This window comes from Vitis vinifera, chromosome 15, assembly GCF_030704535.1.
Source record: "Vitis vinifera cultivar Pinot Noir 40024 chromosome 15, ASM3070453v1".
NCBI classification, from domain to species: Eukaryota; Viridiplantae; Streptophyta; class Magnoliopsida; order Vitales; family Vitaceae; genus Vitis; species Vitis vinifera.
Window position 1 is genome coordinate 14,838,630 of NC_081819.1, and position 16,808 is coordinate 14,855,437.

The 16,808-nt window shown below is 35.5% G+C and overlaps 1 protein-coding gene across 2 annotated transcripts in view; it reads right to left on the minus strand.

The window, feature by feature from the left end:
• The window catches only part of LOC100246137 (glycine--tRNA ligase, chloroplastic/mitochondrial 2), a 114,752-nt gene that overhangs the window by 85,863 nt on the left and 12,081 nt on the right, over nt 1-16,808 (minus strand). For both annotated transcript variants that reach the window (XM_002270738.5, XM_059742999.1), the window contains exons 4-11: nt 14,782-14,863; nt 14,603-14,666; nt 7,543-7,598; nt 7,240-7,317; nt 6,864-6,938; nt 6,696-6,766; nt 1,479-1,595; nt 1,287-1,388 (exon numbers count right to left, since the gene is read on the minus strand). In XM_002270738.5, the coding sequence (XP_002270774.2) occupies nt 1,287-1,388; nt 1,479-1,595; nt 6,696-6,766; nt 6,864-6,938; nt 7,240-7,317; nt 7,543-7,598; nt 14,603-14,666; nt 14,782-14,863 (645 nt within the window). The remainder of the gene's footprint in view (nt 1-1,286; nt 1,389-1,478; nt 1,596-6,695; nt 6,767-6,863; nt 6,939-7,239; nt 7,318-7,542; nt 7,599-14,602; nt 14,667-14,781; nt 14,864-16,808) is intronic.

The following is a 16,808-nucleotide window of genomic DNA, read 5'->3' on the forward strand; positions in this document are numbered from 1 at the left end:
TCTAGCCTTATCCCACCTTTCTCATTTATCTCTAGTTTTCCCTACTAATTTTGTTTGGGATTCTCAAGTCTCTTTTAAGGTCAAGTCTTTTGTCTGGTTAATGGCACACAAGAAGGGACTTGTTATAATTGAGAAGACCCTACAAAGCTCTTAGTCCTGACATTTGTAAGTTGTATTTAAAGCATGAAGAATCAATAGATCATCTTTTCTTACACTGTTCTTTGACATTGGGGTTGTGGCACAAATTATTTCAAATAGCCAAGATGGATTGGGTCCCCCCGAGAAGCATTTCTGACATGATGTTCATCAATTATAAAGGTTTTGGAAAATCCAAGAAAGGCATAGTATTGTGGCAAACTGTGTGCATTGCTTTAATTTGGGTTGTGTGGCAGGAAAGTAATGTTAGGATATTTGAGGATAAAGTTAGGAATTCAGAGAATCTATGGGATTCCATTCACTTCCTTGCTTCTCTTTAGGCTTTTTGCTCCATGGTTTTTAAGGGCATTCCCCTTAATGTGTTACAACTAGATTGGCTAGCAGTGTGTAGCTCTAATGGGATGGTCTAACTAAGAGAGAATGTTTGTTGTTTTTACCTTTTAGCTTCTTGTTTTTGTATTCTTGTTGTTTAGATTTCTTTGGTGGGAGGATTCCTCATCATTCTTTTGTACTTCTTAATTCTATCAATATATTTCTTTGTTGTTTCCTATCAAAAAAAAAAAATGTGATTATCCATGGAATATCTTCAATAATTTTTCTGTTCATTTTGGTTAATGATATTTTATAGTAAATTAAAATGAGTTAAGGAGATAATTGTTCTTTTGAATTAATTTTGAGTGTTAAAGCATTTGCATGTGAATTGCATTTATAAATTGTTGGGAGAGTGTTGGTGCATACATACTTGCTTGTGGATTTTATGCTTTCTTGAAAAGTTGTTGGAAAAGACTTTATTGACATTGAGAAATTCTAAGATTAGGTAATCTTTGTTGGGAAATTTTTTTTATAGTTCAACAACACCTATTCAACACCCCCCCCCCCCCCCCCCCCCCCCCTCCTCCTCCTCCTCTAGGTGTAGTCCATTATTGAGATTCACCTTTCAAACATAAATTACCCTTCTCCTTTTCTTGTGTTCACACACTAATACTATTTTCAAGGGCAAACATGCCTGCAACCTCAATTTTTCTGAATACTGAATTCATACCATTTCTACTTCATATTTATATGTACTCATAGCATAGGAATGACTGCAACAATATTTTTCAGGACATAATCCAAAAGAGTAGCCGCACCTCCGCATCCGTCCAAAATAGCGTGCACGCTCTGTTACTCCCACAAAGCCTCTAGAATCTAAGATGTTAAAAGCATGAGATGTCTTCAGAAGCTGATCATACCTAGCATGGTGCACATAAAATTTTAACTTTAAAAAGAATTATATTACAAATCCTAGACAATGGATAAGAGATGAAAGTTCTAAAACATACGCAGGGATTGCAAGGCCCAAAGCAAGCAAGGAGCGGGCTTCTTCCTCAAAAAAATCGAAGTGTTTCTGGATATGATGGACACTAGCATGTTCAAGATAATAAGAACTCATTTCCTTCCTGGAACGAAATAAAAAAAATTCAAAATTCATTCTATATATTATTAAAGTATAAAGCACATTGAATTGAAAATATTGAATCTTAGAAGCAACTAGCAATAAAAATAATGGTAGCAGAAAGGAATATGATATAAGAAAGAAACCTATGATCATCTTAACCAAAAGCATAGCTATTAAGAACTTACAATACCCAGTATGATAGAACAATATGATACTACTTTTTAAGGAAATTAATACACATGGCCAAGTCATATATTTTCTCAAGTGCATCTTAAGCTACATATATAATACATGACATGATATGCCATACAACGATACAAGAATACATACAACTTCAACTATTTTTCATACTTTCTAATAAAAATTAAATTCAAAAAAGGGGGATAGACATGGGAAAGAAAGAAGAGAATGCTAGCCTATTAAGGTTCTATTTTGCAATTTGTTTTCAAAGGGTATTATTTATGTAATTGTACTAATAATTGATAATAATAATAATAATAATAATAATAATAATAATAATAATAATAATAATAAGACGCATAGGAAATGAACCATTGGGCCCTAAGGTCTGAGGCCTTTCATCAAGGTTGGCAAAATGAAAGGAAGAAACATAGGAAAAATAATAAAAGGGGTAAAGGAACTTGATCCAAAAGATTCCTTTTGATGTCAAGATTCTAAGAGGATATTGGAAGATCTTTACATTTGGTTTTTACTCGACAAAGGAAATTCTTTGTTCCTGTTAAAAATGGAATTCATTACATTTGTTTCTACTTTGAGATCCACCACTTAAATGTGTGTTTTTATACATTCAAACTCATGAGAGAGAAATGGTCCTACCCCAAGAAGCTCATTAAAAAATATTTTTTTTTGATAAGTAAACAAGAAGTATATTATCAAAAGGCAAACAGCCACAAAGCATACAGGATGTATACAAGGTAGCCTAAACCTCAAAGAGCAAGCTTTGAAACAAAAAACCTCACCAGCCCTTAAGTGGATGCTAACCACTCCACAAAACCTACAAGAGAAGAGGACTCCTCTCCAATATACAATCTAGCCCAACTCCACAAGTTACATACAAAAGAATTTTTTAGTTTCTGTACTGCTAAAGAACCCCCCCTAAAAGCTGATCTATTCATTTCTTTCCAAACCATCCAAAAAATACACAACGGAATGGATTTCCAAACCTTTTTCCTTTTTTTGCCCACAAAAGGGCCCCTCCAACTAATTAACACCCCTTTTACTATTTCTGGGAAGACCCACTGAATGTCAAACAAGACAAGGACAATCTCCCAAAGAACTCTGACCACTATATAGTGTAAAAGAATATAATTTACAGTTTCTTCTTTACAACCACACAAATAGCAACGATTTAGGAGCTGCCACCCTCTTTTTTAGAGTCTATCTAGGGTCAGAACCTTTCCCCACGTAACCTCCTAAGCAAAAAAAGCAACTTTGGTTGGGACTCTATCCACCCAAATGCAATTCTTCGGGAAGGAAATGTCATTAGGTGTAATCAGCAATCTGTACGCTTCCTTAACACCAAACTTTCCATTCATATGATTAACTTCTTACAATAGAGAAATATATATACAAGGCTAGGTTGAACTAACTACTATATATGTGACCTATATTAAGAAAGGAAAGAAAGATTGTACACTATAAATACATTATATTCAACACTCCCACTCAAGCTGGAGCATATATGTCATATGCACCAAGCTTGTGACAAATGTATTTAATCCTAGAACCTCTGAGAGGTTTAGTGAAGATGTCTGCTAGTTAATCATTTGAATTAACAAAACTTATAGCAACACACTCTGATGCGATATTCTCTCTAATGAAGTAACAGTCAACTTCAATATGTTTGGTCCTTTCATGAAAAACTGGATTGGATGCAATATGTAATGCGGCCTGATTGTCACGGACTAGCTTTATCTGTTCATCATTTCCAAATCTCAATTCCTGAAAGAGTTGCCTCAACCATATGAGTTCACATGTTGCCAAAGCCATAGCTCTGATACCATGTTGAAAGAGAGAGAGAGAGAAAACTTTAATTCTCATTCACATGATTAACTTCTTACAATAGAGAAATATATATACAAGGCTAGGTTGAACTAACTACCATATATGTGACCTATATTAAGAAAGGAAAGAAAGATTGTACACTATAAATACATTATATTCAACAATATTCATTTTTGTCCTTCTTCCTCGTATTTTGCACCCTGAAAGAAAGCCCCCATCAACAGCCCTTCTTATGAGAACACTCAGCAATTCCATTCCCATAACAAAGAGGTAAGGAGATAAAGGGTCTCCTTGTCGCAGTCCCTTAGAACTCGAAAAAAACCCTACCGGCACCCCATTTACCAAGACAGAAAACTTAGTTGTTGATATGCATCTCCACATCCATCCCATCCACTTAAACCCAAACCCCATCTTTTGCATAACCTTCATTAAAAACTGTCAATTGATGTTGTCATATGCTTTTTCAATATCCAATTTACAGATTAGCCATTTCTCTTTTCTTTTTTGCCAGGAATCAATCACCTCATTTGCTATTAGTAAAGCGTCTAAGATTTGTCTACCCATCACAAACGCATTTTGATAAATGAAACCACTTTTCCTATCACTTTCTTAAGCCTGTTTGCCAACACCTTAGCCAACAATTTATACAATCCCCCTAACAAGCTTATAGGTCTAAAATCCCCAAGGTACTCAGCCCCTTCTTTCTTTGGAATTAGCACCAAAAAGGTGGTATTTAGGCTCTTGAAAAAGGAACTTTGTTCATGAAATTCCTTAAACATTTCCATAACCTCCTCCTTCACAAAGTCCCAACAAGTTTGCCAAAATGCCACTGTGAAGTCATCCAGCCTGCGGCTTTATCTCCATTCATTTCCATCAAAGCAGAGCGGATTTCTTCCTCAAAGAAAGGTAGTTCCAAACTCTCAGATTCTTGGAGACTAAGGAGATCGAGATGCAGCCCCTCAATATCAGCTTTCCAATCTGAATTTTCTGACAGCAACTGATGAAAGGAGTTAGCTACCCCTTCCCTCACATCTTGCTCCTCTGTCAACCACACCCCATTTATCTCAATTTTATCCAAGGAGTTGTTTCTACTATGGGCATTTGTCATACGGTGAAAAAATCTTGTGTTCCTATCCCCTTCCTTTAACCATATTTCCTTCGAAAGTTGTCTCCAATGAACTTCTTCCAATAATACCCACTTTTTAAAATTTTCCTTTGCTTCCTTTTTTAACTCTGTTTCCTCTTCTGTCAGACCCCTCTCACTTTCCACCAAATCCCAAAACTCCACTTGTTGAAGAACTGAATTTTTATTACATTCCAGCTTCCCAAAAACTTTTTTTTTTTTTTTGATTGGAAGCTTCCCAAAAACATCCTTATTCCAAGTTCTGATTTTTTATTTTAACTCCTTTAGCTTTGCAGCCAGTCTAAAACTAGCACTGCCTCTTACAACATTCCCTTGCCACCAGCTCCGTAGGAGATCCTTGAATCCTTCTACTTTAAGCCACATATTTTCAAATCTGAAAGGGGAAAGTCCTCTTCTTAAACCACCACCCTCTAGCAACATAGGGAAGTGATCTGAGATAGGTCTAGGCATCCTGCTCTGAAGGACTCCACTAAACTAATCAAGCCAATTTTGAGTCACTAGAGATCTGTCCAATCTAGCCCAAGACTGATTATTCTGTCCCCCGCTCCAAGTGAACAATCCCCCTTGCAAAGGTAATCTACTAGCCTTAACTCATCAACTATCTAAGCAAATCTTCTCATCGCTGTTGTTAACCTCCCTTACCTACTCTTTTCCCTTTGAAATAAAATGATATTGAAATCACCCCCTAAACACCAGGGATCTTCCCAAATTCCTCTGATCGCCCCTAGTTCTTCCCATAAACATTCCCTTTCCTCTCTAGTGAACGGTCCATAAACTCCCATGAACACCCAGACAAACCCATCTTCCACATTCCTGAATCTATAGGAAACTGAATATTGCCCCACCTCCAAATCTAGAACTTCCAATGTCCTTTTATCCCAACAAATCAAAATTCCTCCCTCTGAGCCAGAAGCATCCAAAACCCCCCAGTCTAAAAATCTCCCAATTCCCAAACTCCTCACCACACCCTCAAACATTGCATGAATTTTCGTCTCCTGAAGACAAAATAAATCCACCTTCTCTTTTCTTATAAGAGCCTTTATTAATTTCCTTTTGGAGCTATCATTTGCTCCACGCACATTCCAACTCAACAATCTGATCTTTATTGGACTACCGAGAGCTAACACCCTCTTCCCTTCATGGGGCAATTCTGCTTTTTCCCTCCCTCATAATAAATTGAGCACTCTAGTCTCTTTAACTCCCTTTCAACTTTTGATTTCTCCAATAAACCTTTACTATGAATTCTCTCCCTTCTTTTTCTAATTTTGATCAGAAAAGCTAGAATGTCTTTCTCCAACCCCTCTGTCGAGAAACCCAGAAAGTGGTTGAACCTTGCTAGGCTGCTTTCCTCCCAACCCCTATCTTCCTGTGACTCAGATTGAGCTGAAGAAGCTCATTAAAAATTATTACATAAAATAAGCAACAACCCTATTAAAAGATTTTGGGCAAGGGAATATAATTTTTTTTTTTTTTTAGGCATGGAAAGTTCGGACACGATGGTGCCAATATTTTTCATAAAAAATTGTTTTTGTGATCCCATATTTCTTTAAAATTTGATTAATTCCTTTCTAGATTTCATCGATTGTCTCTGCACGGGTTAGGTATTTGTATTGCCCAAAGTTTTGTTTCTTTTTCAGCCTATCTGGTACTTCTGTGTTTATCCTGTGTAATGGGATGCTGACCCCACCCCCCTTTCATTTGTTTTTTGCTAGGGCACCTTTTAATAAATTTTTAATTAGCCGACAAAAATAAACACTAACATAACAAGTTAATGGCACTAATTAGTGTCACTCACCTGAAAGTACCTAAACCTGAAAAACATAATCATTCTTGAAAATAAATAAATAAACATGTGTAACTGTTCCTCCAAATGACACAAAGCACTACATAAAAATTTCAAGAAGCAATGAGTAATTTTATTAGATCATTTACTCATTCTCCATGAACAGTTCCCCGTATGTAATTCCATCAGCATATTGAATTTTCTTGAAATGATCAACTCCCTGCAATTAGTTTTTAGGTAACCTTAGGCAAACTAAGCTTATATAAAATGAAAGCAATGAGATGAAAGGAAAAAAAAAAATCAAATATTAAGTTGACCTGAAGCAACATGAGGATACGCTCTAGACCATAAGTGATTTCAACTGAGATGGGCAGCAGTTGAAGACTTCCAGCCTGGTTGAAAGAGAGAAAGAGAGATAGCAAATGAAACACATAACTTGACTTTGCAAAATGACACAAACTGCCATAAACAAGCAGGGAATATAATTACTCTTGTTCTCTCTGAACAGCTTCTTTGGCAAGACATCATGCACAAATACCTTTCGGTTTTTAAAAAATCATAGAGTATAACATTGTATCTTATTGGAGAAGTTGTGTAAAGAGAGAGTCCTTCACCATCTAATTATCATGAGCACTAAACATGAAACTCTTAATTATCCAAAATGATAATCTTCTTATTATGTGGAAAAAAAACCTGCTGAAAGTAGGTGAACTGTGTGATCTCCATTCCGTCCATCCAGATTTCCCATCCCAATCCCCAAGCACCAAGAACCTACAAGCATTTCCAGTCAACAGGATTAAAGAAAATCAAAAAATAATAAGAAGAACAAAAGATATGGATTTCATGTTTTATTGTGCCTGTAACCAAGAGGCATTGCAGCAAAACGCAACAGAAAAGGTTAAAATGGATTTTAGTAAATTGGTACCTAGACACCAAAAGAATTGAAGTAATACGGGGAAAATATAAATAATTCAAAATTGAAAGCCAAGATGTTACCGGGCTTTCCCAGTTGTCCTCCACAAAACGTATATCATGTTCATTAATATTAATACCTGCCAAGCATACAAGCATTGAACATTCAAGCTTGTGTTTGAAAAACACAAAACAAATGCCAAAGAATGAAGACCTAGAGATTGAAATATCTTCTAGTATGAACTTTATAATTACAGTAAAACCTCAATAAATTAATAACCTCATTTAAATAATAAAATCTTAGAGTCCCAACTTAGGCCAGTGTACTAACTTAATAACCTCATTAAATGCATAAGATGACAATTTATTTAAAAATCCTTAAGGGCCTAAGGAAATATAAATTAATAACTAAAGAAGTGCATTAAAAAAATAGCAAACAAAAATTTACAATACAGTATTGAATGACTTTTTATAATTTCCATTTTTTTATCAGAAACGAAAAATATATTATATTAATGATAATAATAGTAAAGGTACAAGAGAAGGATGAGAGATCATTCTAGCAAAATACAAATTTTGATCAAAGTAAGAAGACACCCCTTTATACAAAACTATATACAAAGATAACCCCCAACTATCTCAAACTTTTGAATCACAAACCTCAAGCCAGTTGAGTTGTTTAACACTAAGTAGAACTCCTCTAAAAGCAACAATACAAGAGGCCCACAAAGAGGAATAGATGTGAAGTAAATCCCACAACAACCCTTCCCATCTCCCCTTATCCTCAAAAATTCTAGTGTTTCTCTCTTGCCACACAATCCACAATAAAGTGTAGCAAGCAATTTGCCAAAGTGTCTTGCCTCTAATTGAATTCCCTAAACCTCTAAAAGTAATAATCATGTCTCCAATACTCCTCGATGGAACCTAATCCAACCTTACTAGATTGAAGAGCTTGTGCCATAGCCTAATAGTTAATAGGCAATGTAGAAAAAGGTGGTCAATCGATTCTCCTTTTCCTTTGCATAAAATGCACCACTGAGGACAAAGACATTTGTAAGGTCTTCTCAACTAAAGCATGTCACTGGTGTTTACCTTTTTATGTGCTACTAACCAAGCAAGAGCCTTAACCTTTGAAGAGGCTTTTGATTTCCACAAAAAACTTGGCTAAAATGAACAAGACAGGATTTGAGAAATTGGACTAAGGCCAAGAAAAAATATTTTACAGTAAACAAGCCTGAGGAGGACAACGACCAAGCTTTTGAATCTATTGCAGAAGGAGACAAATGCACTAAACTAAGGGAAGACATGAGTCTTTGAAGGAGTTCAATTTCTATATCAGTGAGATTGCAACAGAAATTAAAATTCCAAAATAATGGATAGGACTTTTTTTTTATAGGAAACGACAAAGGAATATATTGATAAAAAGGAAGTACAAGAGAAGGATGAGGAATCATCCCACCAAAGAAAAACAAAACTACAAGGAAACAAATGCGAGAAAATACAAAGTAGAAACAAACAACTGCTCTAGGTTAGGCCAACCCATTGGAGTTACACACCGCTAACCAATCAAGATGTATCACATTAAGGGGAATCCCCTTAAAAACCTTAGAACAAAAAACCCAAAGAGAAGCAAGGAAATGAATCATGTCCCAAAGGTTCTCTGAATTCCTTGCTTTATCCTCAAAAATCCTTGCATTTCTTTCCTGCCACACCACCCATATTAAAGCGATGCACGCAGCTTGCCATAAAACAATCCCTCTCTTAGAAGATCCAAAACCATTAAAATTGGTAGATAGCATGTCAAAGATGCTCCTAGGAGGGACCCAATCTATCTTTGTTAACTGAAATAATTTGTGCCACAACCCCATCGTCAAAGTGCAATGAAGAAAAAGATGATCTACTGTTTCTCCATGTTTCATGCACATCATGCAAATGTCAGGACTAAGTGCTTTGTAAGGTCTTCTCAATTGTAGCATGTCGTTAGTATTTACCTTCTTGTGAGCCACTAACCAGACAAAGGACTTGATTTTGAAAGGGACTTGAGAATTCCAAACTAACTTAGTAGGGAAAATTGAAGGCAAACCAGAAAATTGGGATAAGGCAAGAAAGAAAGATTTGACTGTGAAAAGTCCTGAAGGAGATAAAGACCAGGATCTCATATCTAGAACCAAATGTGATAAATGTAGACGATCAAGAGACCGCATAAGACTTTCTAAATCTTTTATCTCGGAATCGGAAAGGTTACGGCGGAAGTTAAAGTTCCAAGAGAAGGGGCGAGTGGATCCAAGAATTGAAGAAATAGGAATGTTTTCATCCGTGACTACTCTAAGTAGTCTTGGATAACGGACCCCCAGAGGTTGATCCCCCCACCACAAGTCTTCCCAGAACCGAATTCTTTCCCTATCTCCTACCATGAACCGAGTAAACTTGGAAAAATCTTGGGAGACTTGTACAATAGCCTTCCAAGAATAACGATATGACCATCTAACAATAGTGTTGGCATCCCAAACATTAGAGTGTGATCCATAAATACTTAAAATGACTTGATGCCACAGCGCTGAACCCTCCCTAGGATGCCTCCACAACCATTTCCCTAAGAGAGCGGAATTCCATAAGGAAATCCTTCTGAAACCCAATCCCCCTTTCGTCTTTGGATTACACACTACATCCCAGCTAACTAGATGATCTCTTTTGCCTTCCCCAACCCCAGACCATAAAAAATCTCTTTGCAACCTCTCAATTCTTGCTGCCATGGAGGCGGGAATCTTAAACAAGGAAAGGAAGTAACAAGGCATATGAGTGAGACAAGATTGAATGAGAGTTATCCTGCCTCCAAAAGATAAATACGCCTTTTGTCACCCATCTAATTTGCTCGAGATCCTCTCAATCACAGGATCCCAGAAGCCACCAGACTTGGCAAGGACAATTAAGACGGTGAGGTTTTTCACATAAATAACTCTATAAAGACTAGGGAATTGTGAGCACAAAGGTTGGTCACTCCACCATAAATCTTCCCAAAAACGGATTCTCTCCCCATTCCCCATCACAAGACAGATATATGGGGAGACATCCTGAAAATCTTATACAATAGCCTTACATCTATGTGACCATCTAACCACCATGTTGGCCTCCCATCCATTAGAATGTATCCCATAGATACTTGCAATAACCTTATGCCAAAGACAATTCCTTTCCTTGGGGAATCTCTAAAGCCACTTCCCTAAAAGAGCACAATTTCTCAAAGAAGTCTTCCCAATTCCCAAACCTCCTAACTCTTTTGGCCTATAGACAATATCCCACTTAATAAGATGATCTTTCTTTCATTCCCCCGCCCTTGACTAGAGGAAATCTGTTTGCAATTTCTCAATCTTTGAAGCTATTGATATTGGAATCTAGAAGAGGGAAAGGAAATAGCTAAGGATATAAGACAGACTTTGACTGAATTAAGGTAATCCCCCCCATAAGAGTGACAAAAAGGTCTTTTTCCACCCATCCAACGTCCTCAAGATTATGTCAACCACTAGATCCCAAAAACAGATCGTCTTTGGGTTCCCTCCTAAGAGAAGACCCAGACAAGACAAAGGTCACTCTGATGCTCTACAATCAAGGATCGAAGCCAAACTGGACAACAATTCCCGACCTGTATTAGTCCCGGATAAGGTGTTTTTTTCTAAATTGATTTTCAATCCTAATACTTGCCCAAAGACCAATAGGATTAGCTCAAGGCTTTGTAAATGTTCCGAGAAGGCTAGAGAGAAGAAAATTGTACCGTTTGCAAACTGTAGTAAAGACACTCTAGTCCTATCCTTTCCCACGAAGAAGCCCTCAGTAACCCACTTTCCTCTACTCTGATCATCATCCTGCTTAGAACATCTACCACTAAGGTAAAAAGAAAAGGAGAAAGGGGGTCTCCTTGTCTCAAACCTCTAGTGGCCTTAACCCGACCTTTTGCATTTCCATTAACAAGGATTCAAAAAACTTGTTGAAGACAAGAATCCCCTCATCCAAGATCTCCATTTTGGGTTGAAACCCTTCCTTTATAGCACATGGTCCAAAAAGCCCCAATCCACATGATCATAGGCCTTCTCAAAATCAATTTTAAAGACCACCCCTTCCTCCCCCGACCTCCTTTTCTCATCCATCATTTCATTGATTATCAACATAGCACCCAAAATTTGTCTCCCTTCAACAAAAACTCCTTTAGAACTAAAGATTGTTTCATGGAGGACTCTGCATAATCACCCTAATAAGACCTTAGCAATTATCTTATAAAAACTTGTAACCAGGCTAATAGGTATGAAGTCTAATATCTTAAAGGTTTGACTCTTCTTGGGCACTAAGGCAATGAAAGTGGCATTAGTACTTTGATTTATTACCCTATTATTGTGGAACTCTAGAAACACCCTCATGAGGTCCTCTTTGATCACATCCCAACACTCTTAATATACTGTAAAAATGAACTCGATTCAACTCTTTCACTAAAGCATTACATCTTTGAAAAAATTTTATCTTTTAGACTATTAAGTTTTGACATCACATCTGTTCCGTTTAGGAGTCTTTCTATCTTCTACAATTAATAATCATCTTTTCTTTTTTAGAGTTTTTTAGGCTTCTATCTAATAACTAATGACCACATCTATTGTTTTTTATTTCTAAGTCATACATATATGAGTATAGTACAGTTGAAACATAATACCAATGTTTTCAAAACCGGACCGGTCAACGAACATGAAAAGTTACCGGTTCACAGTTTAGTGGTCGGACAGGTGGTTGAACCGTGGTCGAACCGATGACGTCATAAATATAAATATAAATAAAATTAAAAATCAATAATATTTATTTTTTCATCTTTTATATAAATATATTAATATTTTAAGGTTTATTAAATAAAACATATATAATATTACATATGGAAAATGGGAATGTTTAAAAAAATATTAGATATTTGAGATGCTTTTATTATTTTTTTACAATCCTTAGCACAAACCAATTAGCAGCAGGTTGGTGCAGCAATGTTCACCTTGAACCCTTGGTCCAAGGTTCAAGCTCCAGGGTCATAAACTGTGCATATATAAATGCTGGCTGTTTTTCTATTAGACTTTTCCTGTCCCACATCGAAAAAGCACGAGCATAAAAATTACTTTAAAAACCCCATTCAGGGGCTTGCATCCTGATTGACTGATAGCTATGCTAGGTTGGGCCATGAATGGGTGTGTGGCCCATTGGTAATTAAAGCTTGTTTTGGCCCAAAAAGCCAAATTCTCAGTTGAACCGAACCGTTCCGATTCCGTCCGGTTTGGTAGTTCAACCACTTGTTCGTCCAGTTCAATGCCGGTCCAAAACCCTTTCCGGCTCGAAGCTCAATCGAACCGGACCAGGGTCCAGTCACGGTTCAACTAGTTGAACCGGCCGGTCCAGTCCCGTTTTTAAATCATTACATAATACTCTCTCTAAATTAAAAAATATTCATTTACCGATAAATTAATAACCTTGCTAACATAATAATTTCTTTTGGTCCCAAGAGTATTAATTTTTATTTAAAACTTATGTTTTATAAAATGTTAAAAAACTTATTTTTTATTAATTTTTTGATATTTTAGTTATTTGCAAATAACTTTATCTTTTTTAATATTTTAAAATAAAAAAATAAAACTAAAAATTAGAATGAAATGTGTATTAAAAAAAATAAAAATCGAGTGCTCATCAATTTTTCTGTAATTTTTTAGAATAAAATTAATGTCATAAATATGGGAAAAAACTAAAAATAAAAGGATAATATAAATTTAAATTAAAAGATAAATGTGGACCATATTTTTCAAAAAAAATCACCTCCACTCTTTGGCTAATCCAAGGATTACCTGGTTTGCAGATTTGGATGTTAATGTAAACAAACCATAACTATGTAGCGATATTCTTGATAGATTGACCACAAATAGCATATCCAAATTATAAGAGTCCATAGAACCTCAGTTGCAGGATTAAAAATGCAATGATACCATAGTCCCTAATCAAAAAAATGCAATATCCTAGGTTCATCTCCTGTTAGTAACTACGTCAGCTAAACTCATCACTAAGATTCCACACTCATATGGCCACATCTAGCAAACAATTGATTAATAGATAGATAACCATCAATATCAAGGGAAACGCTTATAAGAAAACTATAAAACCAACAATCTCCATACATGAAACTTCAAGTAGTTAATGAACATTAACGCCCATAAAATGTGCATGGCTAGGATGTTCACAGCACCGGACATCAGGATGAAAAGTATTGAACTAAAGAAATGCATTCACAAGAATTTGAAAGTAGCCGATTGGAATAAGATAAGGAGAAAATGACAAAGATAATTCTGGAAAACCAGTAAGCACACTGGTAAGAAATAGTGAAACAATCCAAGTCAAAGGTGCTACAGGAAAGAAGCTGAGACCAAGATAGACGTGGGTTTATATAGTGAAGAATTAACATGTCTGCATATAAATCTGACTGAGTGTGGCCTACTGATGCAACACGTACTGCCAAGGAAAATTATTTGTAATGGAATTATCAGATATTTTTACTTTTTGAGTATAAATATGTGGGAAGTTAATTTTGGCATTATCGCATCTGAATAATTTTGGAGAATAACTGATTGTTCTTTTGTTGTTCGATAATGCTGACTAGAGTGTGCAATTCCTATTACTATTAAAATTTATTGTTATTTTGGGATTAGCATTTCAAGTAAGATGAATGTTTATAAGTTCCAAACTTATAAAAGAGATTACAATGACTTTTTTTTTTTTCCCTCTTTTTCTTGTTTTGGCCTTTTTTTTCTTTAGAATCAACAAGACATTAGATGCCCTAGTATTTAAAATTTTTGGCAAATAAATCTTAAAGTCCTTGAGAAGGTTGTGTTTGTTTCTTTCCTCAGAAATAGCAATATTCATGTAGCCAAACTCTAAGAGTTGGAAAAAAAAAAGAAAAGGCTTTATCGGTTGAATATTGTTGAGAGAATCACTTTTAGAATGAATACGGCATGAGCAACACCATGAAATATTTGCAAGGATCTTCTAACCAAAAAAAGGTTTAATGTCTTATTTATAGGTCAAAAAGCAATTTTAGGTTTCAAATGACTGAAATAAAACGAGAAAATGCACTCAATACCTAAAGCTGATAAGCTACGAAGAAAGAGGTCTTGTGAATTTCCAGGATCAGGCTTCAAAATAACCTGTGAATCAACACAGAAGGAAAGTGAAAATTCATCAACAGCTTAAATGCTAAATTGAACCAAAAAGAAAGCTTCATAAATCATCAAAAAATTGTATGATCTAATCAAACTAAACCTGAAATTGAGTGTGGCGTTGGAGCCTATTTGGATTCTCCCCAAAACGACTATCATCCGGTCGAATACTAGGCTCAACATACCTTGCATGAGAAAACCCACATTTAACTGTTAGACTAGTAAACTTTAAGGACCTTCCTATCCACTTTAAATATGGTAGTCAAAATTAAGGATAATTTCTACACAGTAAAAATACAACTAGAAAAAAGTCAATTTGATGCAAGCCTAGCAACAAAAATATGTGACACCATTTTGATCCCTGGCAACATGTAAACCAATATGTTATTTTTTTTTTTTAATCAGAAACAAAATATTCATTGATATGAATTTAAACATATAGGTGACAGATGAGGAATCCTTCCCAAGTTTACAAAATCTTATCAAAAGAAGAAGTGGATAAACTTTCTCTAGTATATTAAGAAGACCAATACATCGATATGGTATCACATAAGATTATACAAGGAAAAGCAACTCAACACACCATAGGAGTTAAAATACTTCTCCTACAAAAAGAAATCAAAGCATTGCTCCTTGCTTAACCCTACATCAATATTTTAACTCTTTTGATCTACACCAAAAACAACTCATTATCCCCATGAAAAATGACACTCAGATGTCTTTCCAACTATATCGCAATTGTGGTTCTTGTGCTTGGGAACCCAACTTGTTGATGTTTTGACAATTTTTCAAAAAAGGGGAAATCTAATAAACTCTGCGCTCTCACACACCAAGACACTCCTATGAAAAAAAAAAAAAAAACATCACAAGCATTGCACATAAACATGGTGCTTTTAGTAAAAAAAACTTTAGTCACAATAAAAAGAAACTATGCCAATATTAACCACAATTTCAAGAAGGTAGACAAACATATGAACCAGAAAAGGTAATAAATTTCCTTTTTGGACATAACAACATATCGAAAGCATGAATTTTAGTAACTAAAACCAAAGTATGATTTCCAAATAATACTTATGTATTCATCAGATATATTTATAGCCTATTTATAGCGTTTAAAATGGGGGAAAAGAAAAGAAATTCCTCTATTCTAAACCTAGAATTACTCTACTCAATCAACCATAAATTACAAGAAATAAATCAACTACTAAATCAGTCACTAATTACAAGAGATAAAACAAGTCAAATGTACAAAAAAAGAAACAAAAATTATTACATTGCTTCTCCAACATTCCCCCTCAAACTAATGAGTAAATGTTTTTCATTTCCAACTTATTTGTAATATATTAGAACGGTTAAGCTACAAGTCCCTCAATCAATATGTCATCTATCTTTCTGAGGATACATAAGGGGTGCATACCAACCCACCATCTAATTCTCCTTGATGAAATGACAACCAACTCCAACTTGCTTGGTTCGATCATGTTGAACTGAATTGTGAGTCATATTGATAGTCGGCTTGTTGTCATAGTATAGCTTCATAGGACCTTATCAACTTACTCTGAGATCACTAAGAATAATTTTTTTCAAGAGAAGCTCACATAATCCATGGCACCATGGCTTGAAATTCTACTTCAATACTTAACCTAGCAACCACACACTGTTTCTTACTCCTCCAAGTTACAATTCCCTCCCAAGAAAGTACATTAGTCAAATGTTGACCTCCTGTCAATGGTTGATCTTGCCCAATCAGCTTCAGTATAAACCCCGAGTGTCATCATTCTAATTTTCTAAAACAAAATATTACTGATAAGAGTTAACTTCAAGTATTTAAGTATCCAAATAACCGCCTTCATCTGTAATTCATTGGGATTATGCATAAATTGCCTCACCACACTCACAATATATGTTATATCAAGTTTAGCATGTGATAGGTAAATTAACTTACCAACTCAGCATTGATACTTCTTCTTTCTCTCAACTAGGGGACTCTTTAGTCCTTCATCAAGTTTGTGACGAGCCTCAATAGGTGAATCTGTTGGCTTACACCCCAACAGTCCAGTTTCTCTAAGGAGATCTAAAATATACTTCAACTAGCAGTATTGTCCAAAGGTTTTTCAGCAATGTTGGTGA